At 32.3% G+C, this 21,845-nt stretch overlaps 1 protein-coding gene across 1 annotated transcript; it reads right to left on the reverse strand.

The window, feature by feature from the left end:
- Nucleotides 1–9,308: 9,308 nt before the first annotated feature.
- Nucleotides 9,309–15,635, reverse strand: LOC114332566 (CCAAT/enhancer-binding protein). Its single transcript, XM_028282389.2, has 2 exons — nucleotides 14,349–15,635; nucleotides 9,309–14,290 (listed from the first exon to the last, which is right to left on the reverse strand). Exons 1-2 carry the CDS (start codon nucleotides 15,326–15,328, stop codon nucleotides 14,236–14,238), a joined length of 1,035 nt encoding a protein of 344 aa, XP_028138190.1. The 5' UTR covers nucleotides 15,329–15,635; the 3' UTR covers nucleotides 9,309–14,235.
- Nucleotides 15,636–21,845: the final 6,210 nt, after the last annotated feature.

Below are 21,845 nucleotides of genomic sequence, written 5' to 3' on the forward strand. Positions count from 1 at the left end.
CGATTGAAAATTAAGTTGCTTTTTGGAGATTAAATCAAAATGAAAGAAAAAATAAATATTGTAAATGAAAAATCTACAGTGTGTTTAGGATATAAAAAGTTAGGCTTTCACTAAATTTTGTGAAAAAAAATTTTGTGGGTGGAAGATAAAAATAAAAAACAAAAACTCGTTAATTTGAATTTTTCATTAAATTTTGAGGTTATGTAAAAAACGTGTAAATACTAAAATTGTAGAACTTTTTATTACTTTCAACTTTGTCATTTACCTTATTTTCCATTTTTTACCTTTAAGAACTCACCCCCTTCCACTTTCCACTCAGATCGCCCATAAATTATTTTTCCTTTAATTTGTGTTATCTGTTCTCTCTTACATCCTGTTACTATCTTTTTTGGTTTCAAGAATTATCGGCTTTGGTCTAATTTATTGTGCTATGTTTTACATGGATCTTTGACTATTGCATATTGCTTTCTATCATATTCTTTGTTCTAAATATGATAAATTAAAGGATAACATGGAAAGGAACAAACATGAAAATGATTTTTTTATGTTGCAAATAAGACAAAATATAATTATTTTAAATTTTCATTTATTAAATACATAACAAGACCGTTTTTAAGTAGTATAAAATTTACATCATTCTATAGAACATCTATACAAAATCTTCTTTGGAAATATATTAAAATTTAAAATACGCTATACATACATTTACAAATTTTAACTTACAAAATAATATATTACAAATAGAATAATTAAAAATTACAACAACGACATATTTTTTATAAAAAATATATCCCTTAAATATTACAACTATTCAAAAAAGGTACAAACATTGCATATCGGTTTAAAAATATATATTATATATATTTGTATTTTAAATACAATTTTTATTGATCACAAAAAGAACGGAATTAGATTTGCATTAAAATGTCTGTTTATTACAAGTGCCAATGTATTGTTTAAAATCTGTATATTAAAAATGAGGTTAAAAAGGTTTAATACTAGGGCAAGTATGGAGAGTACATCATTATAGATAAAGTACTATCATAATAGATGTGAAGACACCAGAGGCAGGTGCTTGAAGACGAATTTAGTATAGTCTAACAAGCTATCTAAAAGACTCATTAATATTCACCCTTGTTCGAGGTGTGAAATTATATAAAAAAGGGATCATTTCATGAAACAGGTAGATCCCTTATTTATGGAATTTCACACCTCGGATAATAGCATCTCGCTCAACTGAACATTAATGAGTCTCTTAGATAGGTTGTTAGACTTTAAGTCAAAAATAAAATGGAAAGGAGAGTATATTTTACGAACATTTATGAATGAAAATAAACTACATAAAGTACTATATAAATAGAACATGTGTAAATATTATGTTGATAAATAATACTCCATTATATTTTCTCACTGTCTGTTACTTCAGAAACTTCAAGTTTTCTGGAAACTGGAAATTCAAATATCTTATTTAACAATTTTTCCTTATTACGTTATATGCTGGAACCCAGTTGGTCATCAGTTTTTCTGTCTTTCTAGCTTTATCTTCTATTTAAGATTCCGTCTTGTTGCAATTTCTATTTCGTTCAATTTACTTGAAAATTTAATATTTAAAAATATAGATCTGTGGTTGTGATCATTACGTAGCCCAATTATTTCTCAATTTATATTCATTTTTGTATCAAAACCCAATTCAAGGATTAAAGAATGCTATAATAGTAAAACAATAGATAATGAGCAATAAATAAAAAAAATGAAGATAGAAAACAAAAAACACAGACCTAAACTTTTCTTTTATCTTCAAGTAACGTTCGGTTTGTTTTCTTGTGTAACTTTTACGGTATCGACTATTTTTTATGGAATTAACAACAATTTCAATTGAAGATACGTTTTTTTTGGTATTTCTATTGTCACTTCGGAAATTAAATTTGTATTTTCAGAATGGTCTCCGAAGTTAAAATTGAAACATAAAAATGAACGTATTTTTACTGCAATTATGGTCAGTTCCCATTTAAAAAAGTAGATAATCGATATTCAAAGTTTTGTGTGTTCTCCTTCCGTCAATTTCTTAATTTTCTTTTCTACATTCTCTAGTCTTTCTTTAACTGTGTTTTTCCTCGACATTTCCATTTATAACTGGTTTGTAGTTATTCTTTCTTTAGCTTTTTTGCCTTCTCCAGATTTGTTTAAATTTTTCTAGTTCTTGCAATTTTTCCGCATTGTCTTCTACTTTTTGATAACTTTTAAGTGATTATCACTGGTCTTTTGGAAAATACTTGTCGAGGAAATTTAGAAAGAATAAAACAGAAGATATTGCGCTGATCCAGCCAATCAGCTATCTTTCACTTTTTGCTAAGAAACGCAACGAGAGAGAGAGAGATAGAGAGAGAGAGAAAGAGAAAGATAGAGAGAAAGAGAGAGAGAAAGAGAGAGAGAGAGAGAGAAGGGTTTTGTACTGGTATTGTCTTTTTCCTAATTTTGCAAAATTAGTTACTAACAATGACAGTTGGCAGATGTAAATTATAAACAAAAAATAAATTATAAAATAAAAATAGACGGTTACGTTTCGATTCAATTCGGGTCTCTCACCATTCTCCTACACGTGCTTCAAGGTTTACCTTTCATCAGGGAAGACTTTGTGAGCGGACTGAATTGAACCGACGCGTACCATCCAGGTGACAACTGTTAGTAAAATAATGCACCAATAAATGCCAATAGCGACCTCTGACGATGTAAATTATGATATACATATGTTGATAGGACCATGGCTATACAACAGGGATACGCGCACAAAACGTCAAATACATAAATCTAATGACAAATGACAAGAAAGTATGGATAAAAAGTGAAACTACAGATGTGATTGAAACTCTGTAACGAAAAGAACAAGAATGCAAAAACGTATTATTCACGATCTGAAAAGCTACATAAATATAACTTAGGATGAAAATATATTATAATTTGACAAACTTAGCGTAAACCTAACCGAATATATGGTAAAACTGAAGACAATACAAAGATTTGGACAAATCCAGATATACTAAAAGAAAGCTAATATACATACAACAAAAATAAACAAAAAAATTGCCGGATGAACGGTTTAAACACACAAACTCCTTTTTTAGCGTTGCTAGATATGACATTGTAACGAATAATTTATTTTGGACCTCTCCCGTATAACCGTTCCAACTCGAATCATGTTCTCGAAATCACTGCGGCGTGATAGGTGTTCCAGAATTAACTCAAAAGATCCGCCCATCTCTATTTAATCAATATTCTGAACGACCATCGAGTAAATTCTGGAATACCTCTCACGCGCCGCGGTGATTTCGAGAACATCGTTCTAGTTGGAACGGTTATACGAGGGAGATCCAATATAACCTTATTCGTTACAATATAATAATTTCTTTATTATTTTCATGAAAAACTTGTAATAAACAGATATTTTGAATACCTTCATCAGTAATCCTAATTTATTGTAATACCCGTTACAAACACGATGCGAATATTTTGCAAAAAGCTACGCTTCTCAAATTCGTTGTCAGATCACTTAAACTTAACTGAAAGATAAAGTTTTGCAAAATATTTACATGATAAATATATTTGTTCTATCTGCGCAGAAAATAATCCCTTGATCGTTGGTGAGTAACTAAGAAAAATGGTGTGAAATGGTGGTGTGTATATGTCTTTTTTGAAAAGATGGTTGATTAAAAAATATTCTCCTTGAAAGAATTTGTGTCGAATGTACAGTTTTTATGAAAAGTTTTCATGAAGTTATAAACAGATACTGGATCTTAAACTCGAACCAATATTAATATCTTTATGGATACCACAAGTAATTTTATAGATACAAAACAAATATAACAAAAGTATTTTTTTATCTGAGGCAAGTCTTTATTCTGTATTTATTCATTTGATATTTTTTTCCGAATATTGGCCATTGTTTCTTCATAGAGATTCATACAATTGCAAACTCTTCTCTGTCTTCTCTCAAAATATAGCCCTATCCATTGTCGTGTGTTTCTTAGCCATTTCCTTCCTAGTCCTTTATTTCACTCGATCTTTCCTTTCACTATTAGTGTTGAGATATTGGGTATTTATTATTTGAGTATGTGATCTATGATTGATATGATTTTAATAAAAGTAAAAGTTTCGTTTTTAAAAGAAGAAATTTTGTAAAGTTTATTGTGCACTTGGTGCAAAAATTATGCAATCGCTATTTGTATCTTAACCCTTTGAATGCTAATGACGCCTATAGACGTCATACCATTACTACTGTCAGGTGCGCATGACGGCTTCATGCGCAGTTGAAGTGTTTCAGTGTTTTTATAACGTCAGTTTGGTATGAAATAATTCCAGGGCCATATCGACCAAAACAGGACAATGAAAATGAAAGGGTTTTAAATATGATCTTGAAAAGACAGTTTTAGTAATGTTGATCTTTCTGTTGGGTGACTTCTTCTGATTTTACTCTCTTTTCTGCACTAAACTATCTGCTAGATAAGTCGCTCTAATATTTAAGGGTAGTTTCTAAAGAACATTCTCTAAGTTTGTGAATATTGTCTGTAAATAGTGTCTTGCCTCACATCGAATCAAATTCATTTGGTTTAACTTGACTTAAGTGTCGTCATCTTAACGCTATTGCACAACAGGATTTTTCAAATTACATTTGCAGTTCTACAGACTTGTTTGCAGGGATAATTATTCCGTCGTTATTTAATTTTTTTCTGTAACTGACCGAGTTCAAGCTGGCGATGGGATAAGACAGGGGAATTCCCTTAGTTCTTTATTGTTTAACCTGATCATGGATAAAAAAAGTAAGAACTAACAAAGGATACCAAATGGTAGAAAAACAACTTAAAACAATCTGCTATGCAGACGACGCAATACTAATATCTCAAAGTGAAGATGATTTACAGCGCATCATGCACCAATTTAATATAACATTCCAATATAACATCTCCAAAAAAGACAAAATGCCTGATTATAGCAACAAATCCAATAAAATGTAAATTGGAGCTGGGGGATCAGATAATAGAAAAAGTGATGGAGTTTAAATATCTAGGCATCACGCTATCTAGCTACGGAAAGCTCGAAACAGAAGTGGAAGATGAAGTGAATAGAGCAAACAGGACCACAGGTTGCCTGAATGACACAATATGAATAAATAATAATATCGGAAAGGCAGAATTTATAAAACAGTCATCAGACCAATAATGACATACGCGGCAGAAACACGACCTTATACAGAGGGGACAAAAATATTGCTCGAATCAATGGAGATAAAACTCTTCGCAAAATCGAAGGTAAGATACTTATGGGACAGAGATAGAACAGATATACGATGGAGATGCAAGGTGGAGGACATCAAGAGTAGAATCGAATGACCACATAAGCCGAATGACAACAAAATAAATAGAGTAGTAAGAAGAATTGATTCAGTTGACCCTAGCATTATGGAGAATCCAAAATTGTGTATGCATCTTGGTATGCACAAAATCCTTGAAAATTACAAATTATTATTTATTTAACTAATAACTAGATTTTGTGTATATCCCCGACAACACAAACCGCTGCACTTTACTGGAGTGGCCTTGGTACTCATACTTATCTTATTTTCTATAATCTAGAACTGAAAACACATAAGACAGTCAGAATTCATGGAAGTTAGATAAGATTTTTTGCTTTTGAGGACTATTTAAAGATTAGGTATGTACTGTTATAACACAAACAAACAGTGTAAGAAATTTACTTAGTTCTAGCATTGTCAAAAAGATAAGTAGAGTAAATTTAGCGTATATTTTGTATCTATTAATTTCGCAGTTAATGTCTTGATCTACTACTACTATTAAGTAATTCGCCAGTTATATCTATTATTCATTTGTGGCTTTGTTCTTGTAAATACTTTAATTCAAAAACTACATTGTGTAGTTCAGTTACATATTTAAGTACATGTCCTGGTGAAATCAAATTGGGATTGTTTATTGCGCAAAAGAACGTCAATTTTAGAACACTCAGTATGAAAAGAGATCTAATAAAATTACCTAAATTATAAAATCTTTAAGATTCATAAAAGTCATCGCAAACATTCGAATCCTCATAGGACCATCTCAAAATATATCTGGAGCCATTTTATTAAACACAAAACTTGTTTTAAATAATTTGAATGATAAATCTAAACAGTTTGACATAAATAGTGTTCTGAGCAGTAAAAATATTGATTAGTTGATAAAAAACTCGTATGACTATATAGAACTATAACATTATTGTAATTGATATTTTTACGAGTCTTGTAAAGATAACAGCAATAATTCTGAATCAACCTGTGGAAATTTTTTAATGTAAATTATAGTCAAAATAATTTTAAAATTTCTTTCAAACCTACTCTAATTATGGTGATTTTGAATGTAATGAAGTTATAAGATTATTTTCAGTTTAAAAAAAAGTTAAAACGGCGAGTGGAGAAACCAGAGTAATGTGCTAGCTCTCCTGTCAGAAAACCAAAAAATTCCTATTGTTTGGTGGAGAGCAAACTTTGAAGAGCACTAGATAAACTGAAAGTTTACTATGAATGAAATAACCTGAATCCAAATCCGTCAACTACACCTTTTATTTAAAAGCAAGAAAGCTGACAAGAAGCTTAAAGTTGTGGGGTGGGGTCAGGAATTAGAGCCCTACTCAGTCCCAAAATACCTAGGTGTTACCTTCGACAGCTCCCTGTTACAACAAAAAGATAAAAGTCACACCAAGAAAGAATATCCTGAAGAAACTGACAGATGCCGCTTGGGATGCATCATCCCACATGTCCTCCGCACCTTAGCAGTTGCTCTAAGTTTCTCAGCAGCTGAGTACGCGGTTCCGGTCTAGAGACTCTCAACCCACGATTCGCAGATAGACACAGTTTTAAATGAGACTGGTCGAATCATCACAGAGTATCTCAGAGAAAGTAAACAAAGAAATTTTTTAAATAAAACTTCCAATAGCTTCCAACAAAACATATTAATAGTTTAAGGGAAGCTTACAATCAACACAGAAATAATGAAATTGTCAAGACATTTTAATCAATAAGGAGAATCAAAACAAAACAGGGGAAACAAAACACGTAAAAAGCAACAACAAAATATAAAGAACTAAAAATAGATCACTGTATTTCTTTTCCATTCTAGCTCCACCAGTGTTCTATACACGTTTCGAGGTTTCACCTCTCATCAGAAACACTTGTGAACGAACTGAACTAAAACGAAATGCTCTTCATCTATATGGTCGTTGCAGTTTCACAAGAATTTCGCAGGGACTAAAGCAGGGAGATGGGCTGGCTCCAATATTGTTTAACCTGGCATTGGAGTATGCGGTTAGGCAAATGCAAATTGGACGAGGAAACCTACTGACCAACCGAACGGTTCAACTGGCCGCTTATGCCGATGATATTAATATTCTGAGTAGAACATCAACAGGAGCACAGGAAACATACTCAGAGATAAAAACACAAACAAAAATGCTAGGTCTGGAAATTAACACAGAAAAAAACAAAAATAATTACTTAGACGAGAAGAAATATAGTCCCACAAAACATTATACATTAAGATGACATTGAAACGGTTGGAAAGTTTACATACCTGGGAGTAGAAATATATGCCTACGGATCAGAAGATGGAGAAATGCGGAAGAGAATAACGCAGGCAAACAGAGCTTATTTTGCCCTCTCCCATATATTTCGGTCTAAAAATGTCCACCGAAATACAAAGATGAGAATCTATAAAACTTTAATTCGACCAATAACATGCTATGGCAGTGAAGCCTGGGTTCTGAAAGAAACATCCAGAAACAAACTCAACACATTCCAAAGGAAAGTACTGGGGAGAATACTAGGACCTGTGAGGGAAAACGGAATCTTCAGAAGTCGATACAACAACTAACTTTAACAACTTTATAAGGAAGTACCCCTGTCAAACTTCATTAGAATACAAAGATTGCAATGAGCCGGACATGTGATAAGAATGGGAGAGGTTAGGCTCCAAAAAGAGCACTGAATGCTAGAATGCAGGGAAAGGGACCGGTTGTAAAGCCAAGAAAGCGCTGGGAAGACACAGTAGACAGCGACGCACAAGCCCTTTAAGGAGTCCGTGTATGGAGAAGATCAGCCACAGACAAGCAAGGGTGGAGGCAAAAAATAAAGGAGGCAAGGCTCAATTTGGGCTGTAGTGCCGTAGAAGAAGAAGAAGTTTCACAAGAAGCATTTACTAGAAACAATTATATCACTAGAAACAATTATCTGCAACTAAGACCTTAGATTAGAACATTTCATTGGAAATGTGGTGTTACAGGAGGATGCTTAGAATAGCATGGACACTGAAGAAAACGGACACGGAAGTATTGCGAGAAATGGACAAAAAATACAAAATAATAAACACAAAAATAAGAAAGTTACGATATCTGGGACCCTAATGAGGGGACAGCGATATGGAATGCTAAGAGTGATAATACAGGAAGATATAAGAGGAGGAAGGAGTATAGGTAGAAGGAGAGTGTTATGGTTGAAGAATTTAAGGGACTGGTCTAAATGCAGGTATATAGAAATCTTCAGAGCAGCGGTAAATAGAGTAAAGATAGTAATGATGATATCCAACCTCCGATTGGAAGACGGCACCTAAAGAAGAAGAAAAACGAGTACTCAAGAAGAAATCCAAATTGTTTTATTAAAAATTTGTGTAAGCTTTTCGATATTGTTCCCATTTCAATGTCAAGTATGTTAAAACTGTTCATATCTGTAAATTTCGATTCATACATTTACTGAATGAATTTTATGTGCCTGATTTAAGACGAAAATAGAAACTATAATTTTACAACTTATTGTTGTATAATATCGTTTGAAACCATGCATGGGCGGCTATGGCAGCGTATCGTAGAGGGAAACGTACCAACAAAGTGGAGATTAAATTAATTTTGGAAACGGTAATAAAACTGAACGACTATAATATTTTACCAAGTTTTGACTTTGTAAATTTACTAAATTTTGATACACATTTAAAGTTGATTTGAATATGTTTGATAGAGGCGTTATTCAAAAATGTTCGCAACATTATATTACTTGAAGGGCTGCATTTAAAGAATGTTTTTGTAGTATCAATATATCTGGTAACCTTCAGATTGTAGAAATATCAGAAAAATATGTTCAATTTGAAGAGTAATTTATTGGAAACAAAATTATAGCCAAATTAACAATTATGAGGGTGGTTCAAAATCTACTGAAGTGCAATTAAAAATCTTAAGGGGGTAGGTGCAAAATCTTGGTCCGATTCAATTTAAATGCATTCTTTTTTTTTTCGAATCCTTAGAAAACTAATAAAAAATATTTTTGAAAACTTTAAACGAAGGATGAAAGATTAATTTATTACCGAGGGCCGAAAGTCCGTGAAAACTTCTATAATGTTTATTTTAATAAGTCATATGGGTGAAAAAAAAAGAGAAAATTGTGTTTGATTTTTAATTTCGAATATTTCATTCAAAAGAAACTTTTTGTTTATTCTAAGGGACTTTCGGCTTTAGGTAATAATGTAATCTTTCATTCTGATTTTATATTGTTCAAAAATATTTATTAATTTTCTCAGGATTCGAAAAAAATGAACGCATTTAAATAGCATTGACCAAGATTTTGCGCCTACCGCTTTAAATCAAACAATGTCTACAGAGCACTCGGTTACATTAATTGACCTTAAACAGTTTAAAGATTTGTATAATTTTGGTGAAAAATAGATAACAGTTTTTTTTGTAAAAAATAGAGAACAGCCGAAGAACAAGAAGAAGTCGAGGTAGACGGACTCATAAAGATGAAAGAGCTAGAATAGGTTATGAACAGTATGAAAAATGTAAGATCACAAAATACCTGATGATATTGCGACAGAGTATGGGGAGTCAGTACTCTCACTCAACCCGATTAAAAGATCTAACAAACTCATGCTTACTCCAACAAAAGACACCAAATGAGTGGAAAATAGCCATAATATCCTCCATATTTAAAAAGATCAATAGGAAAAACCCAAATTGCTATAGGGGATTGAATGTAACAAGCTCCTTTAGGCGACTTTGGGAAAAACTAATCCAAATTAGATTAAGAAATAAAGTTGAATTCGACCATGCATGATGACAGAATGTTAGTGTTCACATTAAGACAGAATGTTAAAAGTAACTTCAAAACTTTCAAAAGAAAAATCTAACAAATATCTTTGTAGGTACAGATAACAAATAATAAACTTTACCAACTTATCTAAGTAGACAAGGCGAAAACGGCGGGTTCGTTGAAAAATATACTCCCATGAGACTTTTTTGCCTAATCTCATTTGTATTTAACACACTTCAGAATAAGGTTCAAGAAATCGCCCACGCGAAAAGTGGTCAAATTTTTTTTTAATAATTTTTTTAAGCAAATTGCAAAAATTATTATTTTTGATCCGTGCAGAATTTTTTAGGTTTTTTAGACCATTCTGGACAAAAAAGGTCTCTTGTATTTTTTCTCTAAAGGTGATGTTTTTCGAGTTATAAGCAATTTAAAATTTGAAAAACGCGAAAATGGCCATTTTTAAGGCTTCATAACTCGGTTAGAAATTATTATTATGAAAGTCAGAAGTGACTAAATCAAAGTTTAAAGCCCCCCTTCACGATCCTGAAGAAATTTGTATCATTAATTTATTACTCAGCTGTTATTTTTAATTATTAACAATAAGCCGTAAGATCGTATTGACGCGGCTGTAAATGTGAGTGCGAGTAAGATGTCCCATTGGACTGCCGGAATGGCATCTCTCTCGCACTCACCATAGACGGCCGCCTAATACGTGCAGGCGCTCATTATTTTTACTTAAAAATGACTTAGTAATAAAATAATGACACAATTTTTTTCAGGATCCTGTAGGGGGGGCTCTAAACTTTGATTTAGTCACTTTCTGTCTTTCATAATAATAACTTTTAACCAATTTATTAAGCGTTGAAAATCGCCATTTTTCGTTTTTTTTTTTCATTTTAAATTGTTTATATCTCGAAAACGATCAACTTTAGAGAAAAAGTACAAGAATCCTTTTTTGTCCAGAATGGTTCAAAAAACTTAAAAAAAATTTGTAGGGGCCAAAAATACTGATTTTTTGCAATTTGATTAAAAAAAATTGTTAAAAAAAATTTGGACTACTTTTCACGTGGGCGACTTCTTAAACCTTATTCTGGGATGTCTCACGAATGTGATTGTGCAAAAAATCTCATGGGAATATTTTTTCTAACGAACCCGCCGTTTTCGCTTGTCTAAAGGAAGATTTGCGAATTTGTTATGGAATGAAATAGGGATAAAAAGCGACAGGTTAAGAAAAAGAGCCCTAGGCAACAAAATGAAGGTCAAAAACTACAATGGAGGCAAAGGAAAAGATGGAGAAATTAAGGGGTAGTGTAATATTTATAAATTGGCAAACAATATAATAATTAAAACTACGAACAAATAGAAACCCAATTAGGAAAATGCAGAAAATTACATACAAAGAAAATATTGACATTGAATTTGGGAATGAAAGTAGGAGAAATGGTGAAAGGTACAACTGTTAATATGACGAAAGTGTTATTTTTGCAGCAGATAAAGCTGGAGAGCAGAAGAAAGAGAAAAAATTCAACAAATTGAAGAACAAAAACTATAATGGAGGCAAAGGAAAAGATGGAGAAATTAAAGGGTAGTGTAATATTTATAAATTGGCAAAAAATATAATAACTAAAACTACGAACAAATAGAAACCCAATTAGGAAAATGCAGAAAATTACATACAAAGAAACTATTGACATTGACTTTGGGAATGAAAATAGGAGAAATGGTGAAAGGTACAACTGTTAATAGGACGAAAGTGTTACTTTTGCAGCAGATAAAGCTGGAGAGAAGAAGGAGAAAAAAGGCAACAAAATGAAGGACAAAAACTAAATGGAGGCAAAGCAAAAGATTGGGAAATTAAGGGGTAGTGTAATATTTATAAATTGGCAAAACATATACTAATTAAAACTACGAACAAATAGAAACGTAATTAGGAAAATGCGGAAAATTACATGCAAAGAAAATATTGACATTGAATTTGGGAATGAAAATAGGAGAAATGGTGAAAGGTATAACTGTTAATATGACGAAAGTGTTACTTTTGCAGCAGATAAAGCTGGAGAGCAGAAGAAGGAGAAAAAATAGTGGCAAAAAAATTATTTTCAAGTTGGTTAGTTAATAAAAAAGAAGAAACAAAGCGATACATCTTGGATTTGACTTTGGAATAGAAACGATGCTGAAGATGTTATGTAAGATATTTTTTCAAAGTGTAAAAGCTAACTTCATCATCATTCAGCCTTCTGTGTCCAAAGTTGAACATAGGCCTCCCCTAATTTCTTCCAGTTTTGTCGATATTGGGCTTCCTGCACTTATACACATATAAATTAGATCAAAATGAGTTTCAAATAGCTAGACAGAGAGAAAATTGCTAATAGAGAAGAAGCACAAAAAGAAAATATTTTTGAGGGATACCCAGTGAACTGGATTTATATCACTGATTAATATGGATCAGGATTTAGATTTAATGTGGATTTATGTACAATAAAAATAAATATATGACTTTAACTTAAAGTTGAGTAGATTAAATAAGGGGAATTTTCTGTTATCTCTTTAACAAAAAGTAAATAAAAATTATCTGAAAATAACCAAAACGGAGACAAATTCTAGAATTTCAAATTTGTGAACCAATATATCACATTATTTAGAAAACAATGATTACCTATACGTCACAAATCAATATAAAATAAGGTGATTTTTTTAAAAGGGCACGGAAAATTTAACTACATTAAAGATGTTTTTAATAGAAAAAAAGTCAACTACCTACCTATATATGAAGCATATATTAAATATTAAGTAAAATCAGCGCTAAAATATAAATAGGAGGATTTCTTGTCGTAATTATAATGTGTACTAAACAATGGAATACCTACTAGAAAAATACTTTCATTTTTGATGATGCTCTTTTTAATAAAGATCCATAATTGGTGTGAATGGTGAATTAAGAAAAAACAAAAAAACTATTTAAAAAAATCAATAATAATTTTTTTTAATTGTTAGGAAGGTTCGATATTTTGTAAATTTTGGGGAGTGTACATTTAACACAGAAAAAATTATGACTTTGTAGTATTATTTGTTTCTATAGATAGAAACAAAAATTCGTATAGCCTTCGTATGTATTAAGTACTTATATAAAAATATATAATTTTTTGAATGAGATTAGACAAAAAAATTACGTCAATTATTTCATATTAATCACAATCAATATTTTTGTTATTAAATACTACCGACATATTTTATAAATAGTATAAGTTATACAAAAATATAAGACTGCTTTAAAATAAGAATGATATTTTTTTAAATCAAAATAATTCGTTGTAACCACTTTCTTAAAAAGTTGCAATTTTTCAGAATTATTGGTTAAATATGTATCTGATAAAAAATTTGAATTTAACGCTATAAAAAAGAATTTTAGAATATTTTAAAAATCAATTTTCGTGTTTTACAAAATGGCCCTCATGCTTTTCATTTTTTGTTCAAAAAATAATAATAAAAAATAAATTAAAGCTTTCGAAAAATCGGTTTACCTACCTAAAAGTCATGTCAAATAAAACTATTTTTTAGTCGATAAAAAACATTGTAACAAGGAACGAAAAGATTTAAAATTTACAAGATTTTAAATTTTATATCAAAAAATGATTAAATTTAAATTTTGTTACATTTTGACTGAACTTTTTATAACTATTTAAAAAACTAAATAAATAGGTCAATAAATATTATCAAAATGGGAAAACACTGGAATTATAATAAGTATTTATAAATGTTTCTAAAATCACTTGGTTGAGAGAAATTTTCCATTAAAAATACATTAAATAGGACAAATCTTTTGTTGAGAAAATATTAAATAAGGCATATTTAACATTAACGAAGTTTATATTTTTTGTTATACTAATCTTTGTTGTATTTATATGAATATTATATTAAAAACATTAATATCATTTAATAAAAACAAAGCGTTTCCTTAATATAAATATGTAAGTCATGTATTATTTATATTAACAAAACACTACTTATGAAAAAAACTGTTCTTTGTGAAAAAAATTGATTTATTTAAATATATAATATATCGTAATTAAAAAAATAGTTTTACGTGAAATACGACTTTATACCTATTAATTTATTGGAGGCTATGGTCCATAATCGTGAACGATTTCCATCATCCTCTGCCTGTTGTCTTCAGACCTGAATAGAGGGAATCAATTAGAAAACAGTCTGTGTCATTCAAATAAAAAATCCTTACATATGTTGTTGCTGTTGGTGCTGAAGTTGGAAGGAGTCCAGGTGTTTGTTGATCTCCCTGTGGACGTGCTCCGGAAGAACCCCCACGCTGGAGAAGAGGCTGCGTAGGACGTTCAACTCCTCCGTAAGCAACTCTATCCTTTTTTGTAGCCTTTCGTTCTCTTTGATGAGGATTTTGACTTTTTCTTCGGTTTCCCTGGTTCTGACTTTGGCTTTCTCTCGACTTTTCCTTACAGCGATGTTGTTCCTTTCTCTTCGCCTTCTGTATTCGTCGCTGTTTTTATCACAGGGTTTCATATTTTTCCTAGCTATGTTGTGTTGATTTAATAGAGTTGCTTTGTTTTTCATAGCGTTCATATTAAGCTGGTGATGTATGACTGGGCTAGGGGTTAGAGTTGTAAAAGTTGCACCTGGATTTTGAGGATACGAACCGGGGATGTAGCTGTTCGGAAGAATGTTGCAAGGCTGCCTCCTGTATTCCTGGGGATCCATTGGTTCTTCTTTTATACTAGGGACGTCACTACCGACCGAACTATTTGAGTCACTATTTGAGTTTTGGTTGGTAGAGTAAGTAGCTCCACTGTGAACGGGTTGGGGCATATACGCTAGAGTAGTTCTTGGATAATTTGTGTTGTGTACACCCATCACTTGTCTGTTCTGTAAATTTTGTATGTGTTTACCCTGATTAGAAAGAATTTCCGAAAACAAACCATCACTAAATTGAGAATCGTCTATTAAATTTTGTAAGTCTAGAGAAATTTCGGGGGTATTTAAATCACTAAGTTCACCATGTTGCTGGTATTGCTGCAACTGATGCTGTTTTAACAGAGCTTGTGTCTGTTTAGAGCTACCGTTGTTATTATTAAGGGTGGTAAGATTGTTGTTATTATTGTTCATTATAACAGTCTTTTTAGCATCCTGATTAACCACAGCGTTATTTTGTTGATGCTGCTGATTGTCGTACATTTGAGGTGAATCCATCGTCCGAAATTTTAACTTTCACTCGGGTCCACTTTCACCGAAACTCTTGTTTAAATTTTAAATCGTGTCGCCCGCACTTTTCACTTTTAAATTTTTCAACATAATCTTGAGAGAAAGAGGTCAGAAGACACTTTTTGACTTTTACTATTTATTTATCACGAAGGCCGTGCGACCGCTAAAAACAATTGCCCGGGAAGAACTGTCACTGTGTCGGAGCTCACTTGGGTACCACACTGTCGTGCGCTTGCCCAAGTTAACTAGTATACTGAGTAACTGAGAGACACCGTCGTTGGTGATCGTATAATAAAGTTTGTAGATGGTTTGGGAGCTCATGCGCCTACTGCGATGCGGTTGCTGACGTATTTTTGAAAGTGAAATGCGCCGATTTGATTTCGTGGTATAACAAACTTATTTGACGTAATATTTTTAGGGTATTATGTGTATGGATCGCACTCGTTTCTCTTCATGTTAGGGTTCAATGGCGGGGTACTAAGGGCGAAACAAGGTGCATATTAATTTAATCTATTCCAAATATCTATACCAGGCGCTGACAAAAACATAAATACCTGTTTGTACAGAAAATCCTCATTCCAAAGAATAATACAGGGTAATTCATTATAAAAATTGCTAGTCAAAAATGGTACAGTAAAATAATAATGTTAAAATGATTACATTTAATAAATAGATTATAGATAAAAGGTGGCCTTTAACGAAAACTAAACAGAGACATTATTAGGAACTATGACAACATTTTTGCAAAACCGAGCAACAGGTCAATTTTTGATTAAAGGGGAACTTCTCCGGCATTTTCGAATATTTTACTTTGACGCCTAAGCCAGGGTAAGAATCATCCCAACATTTTTAAATGGCAACATTGTTGTTCAAATAAATGAGATACCTATGTGAAGCCTTTGCAATTCCCTATGCATTAGTCTTTCAATTTTTAAATTCGATCTAACACTTTATTCTTCTTGATGTGCGTATCCGTGACGAATGTTGGCGATCATCATGGCAATCTTCTCCTTATCTGCAGCAACGCGGAAAAGCTACACAGATGTTGTGTTGAACCAGGTTCTGAGGTTCTTTAACCAGGATGTTCTTCTTCTTCCCGGGTCTCGCTTTCCAAATATTTTTCCTTATACAGTCGAACCCGCTTATTAGAATACCGGTTAAAAGAATATCCCGGTTTAAGGAATAAAAATTTGAGGTCCCAAAACGTTTTTACTGTGTACATATGATCGGTTATTAGAATATCCCTGCTATAGGACTAATTTTGCTTGGCACGAGGGTTATTCCAATTAGCGCAGTCATTGAAGCTTAAAATAGGTTTTTAACTCCGAAAATTTTTACTATGAACCGATTTACATGAGATTTTGGAATTAGGCTTATCTTACCCTTAACTTCAAAAGTGATATTGACCCGAACTCCGTTTTTTATTTTTAAGGAGTGAAAACAACCCCTTAATGGAAAAATTTACATTGAGCCATTTTATCGCCAGAAAACAGAAAACGTGTTTAATAATGTAGAGTTGACAATGTGAAGTGTCTTCTAACACAATAACCTCATGTTAAACTACCCCTTGAAAACCGTACAACCCTTGCAAACAACCCCTAAATCGAAAAGATTTACAAAAAATTCATTTAGTATGACATAAAAGATTTAAATATAGAGAAAATGATATTTTACGTTGTCTATCTTAATTATTATATTGTTAACCCCCTTTCAACCCTTAAAAACAACCCCTAAATAGAAAAAATTTACAAAAAATTAATTTGGTTTGACAAGAAGACTTAAATATAAAGTAAATAATATTTTACGTTCTCTGTCTAAATTATTTAATTGGTCACCCCTTTCAACCCTTAAAACCAACCGCTCGATTAAAAATTGTATAAAAAATTTCTTTTGATAAACTAAAAAAGGATTTAAATATCGTTCCACGTTCTCCAAAAAGCTATGCTGGAAAATCATATGCTCAAGTTCTTTAACCCTTAAAACTACTCCTAAGTTAAAACATTGAATATGTATGATTTAGTTTTTGGGCCATAACTACTTCAATTTTGAAGCTATCAGAACTTATAAAAAACAATTTTGAAGGTAATTAAAAGAGCTACAACTTTTTTTAATATAATATATAGTGACAAACCTTTTATTTTGAAACGGTGAAGGGTCAAAGGGCTCGAGAGAGACTGTGGTTGCGCTACCGCGCGCTGTTTAATCAATCATATCTTCGTCAATTTTTGTGTGATAGGAAAAACAAACAAACCAAAATTTGTGTCTAAAAAAACTTATTTTTTTTATTATTACACTTGTTTACGTATCTTTCATTATTTTTCAGATATTATGAAAAAAAGGTGGTTCTTTTAAAAATTCGAAATATTTTTTAATCGTGATTTTTTCAAAAAATATGTGTTCCAAAGCAGCGAAACCGCTAGAATCCATCAAACTCTTTATATTAAAGTTGATTTTAGACGGAATACGAATAATTTTAATTTTGGTGGAAATGGCACTTATGAAATCCATTGATTAAAAAAAACCATTAAATGTTCCTCTTTTTTTCATTACAGCTCACGCATTTCACGGACAAAAGACTTTTAACAGTGCTCATTTTAAAGCTTATTTTAATTACTATAAAATCCTTTCTCATTAGCATGCATAAAATTTATTCGCTCTCCGCTAGATGGCATTGAATACATCGATTAAATTTCACACAAAATAAAAAACGGCTTTGATCTTCAATATCTCGCTTAATATTGCACTTAGAGCACTCTTTAAAAAATCAGTTTGTTAATTTTTTTACCTGCTATAATTTTGATTAGTATAGTATTATCGTTAAAATGCATATTTTTGGAGATATTTGCAAAAAACTGTTGAAAATCGTGAGAAAATTCCGAATTTTAAATTGAACTTGTAAAATATTGGGTTTTTAAAAAAACTTTATACAACATTTTTTGCTCTAAATTAGGTCTTCTATCGATATTTGAGGTTATTTAAAAAAAATTCCACCACAGAAAAGGGGTGCCAACCACCCCCAGGGTGAAAATGGAGTTCGGGTCAATATCACTTTTGAAGTTAAGGGTAGGATAAGCCTAATTCCAAAATTTCATGTAAATCGGTTCATAGTAAAAAATTTCTGAGCTAAAAAACTTCAATTACTGCACTAAATAAGCGGGTCCGACTGTATCGGATTAATTTCGCATAATGTATCTAAAGTATTCCAACTTTGGAGACGAGATTTGATGATGGTTAGTACCTTTCGGTTCTTCCCCATTCTTTTAAGGGCCTCCTCATTTGTGACCCGGTCAGTCCACGAGATTTTAAGAATTCTCCAATATAGCCACATCTCAAATGCTTCCAATATTCGGCACATATCTTCGTTCAAGGTCCATGATTCAACACCATAAAAAAGGACAGGGAAGACGTTGTAGCATCGCAGCATCCTTACTTTTATACCAAGAGAAAGGTTGTAGCTCTTGAAAAAGGCCCCCATACGGTTGAAGGTACTTTTCCGATGCGTCCTTAGCTCTTATCTCTTGGTTGTTGGTGTTGGTCCATTCTTCATTTATATTGGTGCTGAGGTAGTTGTAGTGCCTCACTCTTTCTACAGGGGTTTGGTTGATGTAGAGTTGACCTTTGATGTAGAATTGATATAGAGTAGATCTAATACTTTATTTACCTAATTTATAAAGAAATACATTTCAAAATTAATATTTTTAGCTGGTTACTTATTTCTTAGTTTACTAAATGGTACAACTGATGGCCTTCAGCGTCTATACAATGATAAAAGTTTGTTCGAAACTTTCTTCCACATTCCGAAGCATTTGCGGAGTGATCCGTAGGCATTCGTTGACAATTTAACAATTCGTTGACATAAATCTTCTAAAGATATGGGTGGCGTTCTATAGATTTTACTTTTTAGGTGTTCCCACAAAAAAATCTAGCGGAAACAAATCTGGCACCGAGGAGGGCCCCAATTCATTTAGCTATTAGAAATTTTTATGCAATAGTATGTGTACTTATAATTTTTTTGAGCATTAAATAAATACACAGATTTTTAAAGTTTACATTTTTTAGGAAATATACTTTAATTTTTTTTACAGCATATAAATAAACACGTCAATTTTAGCAGTGTTGCTGGTTTAATCTTCTGATATGTTTTATTTTTGATTTGATTTCTATATACATTTGCGGTCAAAATTATTTGTTGGCGCCCTATTATTTTGTAGTTCCTATAATTCACTGCAAAATGCACTGTAGAAATCAAAGTCAGAATCGAAAAAGCACGTTCTAATTTTATGAAAACGAAAAAGGCCCTATGTAGCAAAGATTTAACATCAGCTCTTAAAGTACGCCTAACAAAATGTTACGTATACAGTGTACTATACTATGGAGTGGAATCATGGACGTTAAATGTAGAGACATTGAGACGACTTTTGAAATGTGGACCTATAGAAGAATTATGAGGGTTTCCTGGGTAGATAGAGTTACGAACAACGAAGTACTAAGAAGAATAGATAAAGAGAAAGAAGTTGAACTTACAATTAAAGAAAGAAAACTATAGTATCTCGGACATATGATACGGGCCGAGAAGTATGGCATCCTGCGACTCATAATGTAAAGAAAGATAAATGGCAGAAGAAGCATCGGAAGAAGACGAATTTCATGGCTGAAGAACCTGCGAGAATGGCTTGGATGCAGCTCAAAACAACTATTTAGAGCCACTGCCTCAAAAATTAAAATAGCTATGATGATTGCCAACCTCCGTAGCGAAGATGGCACCTGAAGAAGAAGATAATTCAGTATTTAATAAAAATACTAAGTTTTCACTCTAATGGCATATAAAACAACATAATGCTATTCTACACCCTACCAGAATGAAAAAAATGGGAACCTTCTCTGGTTACACCTGGCTTCTACAATTTGCAAGCCATACGGATGCTGAGACTAAGGAAGATGAGGGAATTCTACAATTTACAATTCACGTCCCATCTGCTCAGCGCGGTAAAGTTCCAACGAGAATGGTTCCCTTCATACTCCACACAGAGTAAATGTAAATAAAAAATGAATAACTATTTTCAATTTCGTTGCAAAACGAAAACACAGCCGAACCATATTCTAGTCCAATGAGTGCTGCAAGCACCCCTACCGGTTTCTAAACTTATTAGTCTCTCTTCAGCAGGCACATATGCTGCTCTCCCTGATCCAACCAAAACAAACCCCAGCGTGCAGTCCCGGATTGCAACGAACGAAATGGCATAGATGCCCTAGCGGCAACTGCTAGCAAAAATACTAAGTTTTCAGGAAAACAACGAAAAGCCCCAGATACAAAGTTTACTACTTTTTAAACAATTAGAATAATTGAAATAAAAATATAATAAACAATATTTTAAATCTAAGACTTTTCGTTAATAAACTGCTATCTGGCTGCATCCCATATCTCCGGATTTTACAATATATAATCACGTAGAGACGACGAAAATAGGAGAAAGCAAATAGAGGACACTTAGGCCACGCATTTACCTTCTCTTCGTCTAGGAAAAGGACCGAAAGACAGTTTCTAAATACTCAAAAACTGAGTAAAATGAAAAAGATTAAAAAGGGTTCAAGGCAGGTTTTGTTTATATTCGATTCAGAGTTGGACTACCATCTCCATATAGCAACTATTTCAGCATCCTTATGCATCATCAGTGAAGTTTATGCAGTCACAATTCTGAAGGGAATATAACCATTCTGCCTCTTTTAAGGCAAACCATCGCGATGCAATGAACCCACCTTTTGAGACGCAATCCAGCGACATCTCTCGTATTACGAGGAAAACAACGAAAAGCCCCAGATACAAAGTTTACTACTTTTTATTATTTTACTTTTTATTTTTTTCATTTTACTCAGTTTTTGAGTATTTAGAAACTGTCTTTCGGTCCTTTTCCTAGACGAAGAGAAGGTAAATGCGTGGCCTAAGTGTCCTCTATTTGCTTTCTCCTATTTTCGTCGTCTCTACGTGATTATATATTGTATAATCCGGAGATATGGGATGCAGCCAGAAAGCAGTTTATTAACGAAAAGTCTTAGATTTAAAATATTGTTTATTATATTTTTATTTCAATTATTCTAATTGTTTAAAAATAGTAAACTTTGTATCTGGGGCATTTCGTTGTTTTCCTCGTAATACGAGAGATGTCGCTGGATTGCGTCTCAAAAGGTGGGTTCATTGCATCGCGATGGTTTGCCTTAAGAGGATCGGTACGTATTTTCGGCTGCAATGCTATTCAAATGGGGATTCATTTTTTTCGAATCCTTAGAAAACTAATATGTATTTTTGAAAAATTTAAACGCAGAATGAAAGATTACGTTAATAGCGAGGGCCGAAAGTCCCTGAGAACTTCTATAATGTTTATTTTAATAAGTTACAGGGGTGAAAAACTAAGAGAAAATTTAGTGTGATTTTTAATTTCAAATATATCATTCAAAATAAACTTTTTATTTATTCTAAGGGACTTTCGGCCCCCGGTAATAATTTAGT

Source organism: Diabrotica virgifera, chromosome 6 (genome assembly GCF_917563875.1).
Source record: "Diabrotica virgifera virgifera chromosome 6, PGI_DIABVI_V3a".
In the NCBI taxonomy this organism is placed as follows: Eukaryota; Metazoa; Arthropoda; class Insecta; order Coleoptera; family Chrysomelidae; genus Diabrotica; species Diabrotica virgifera.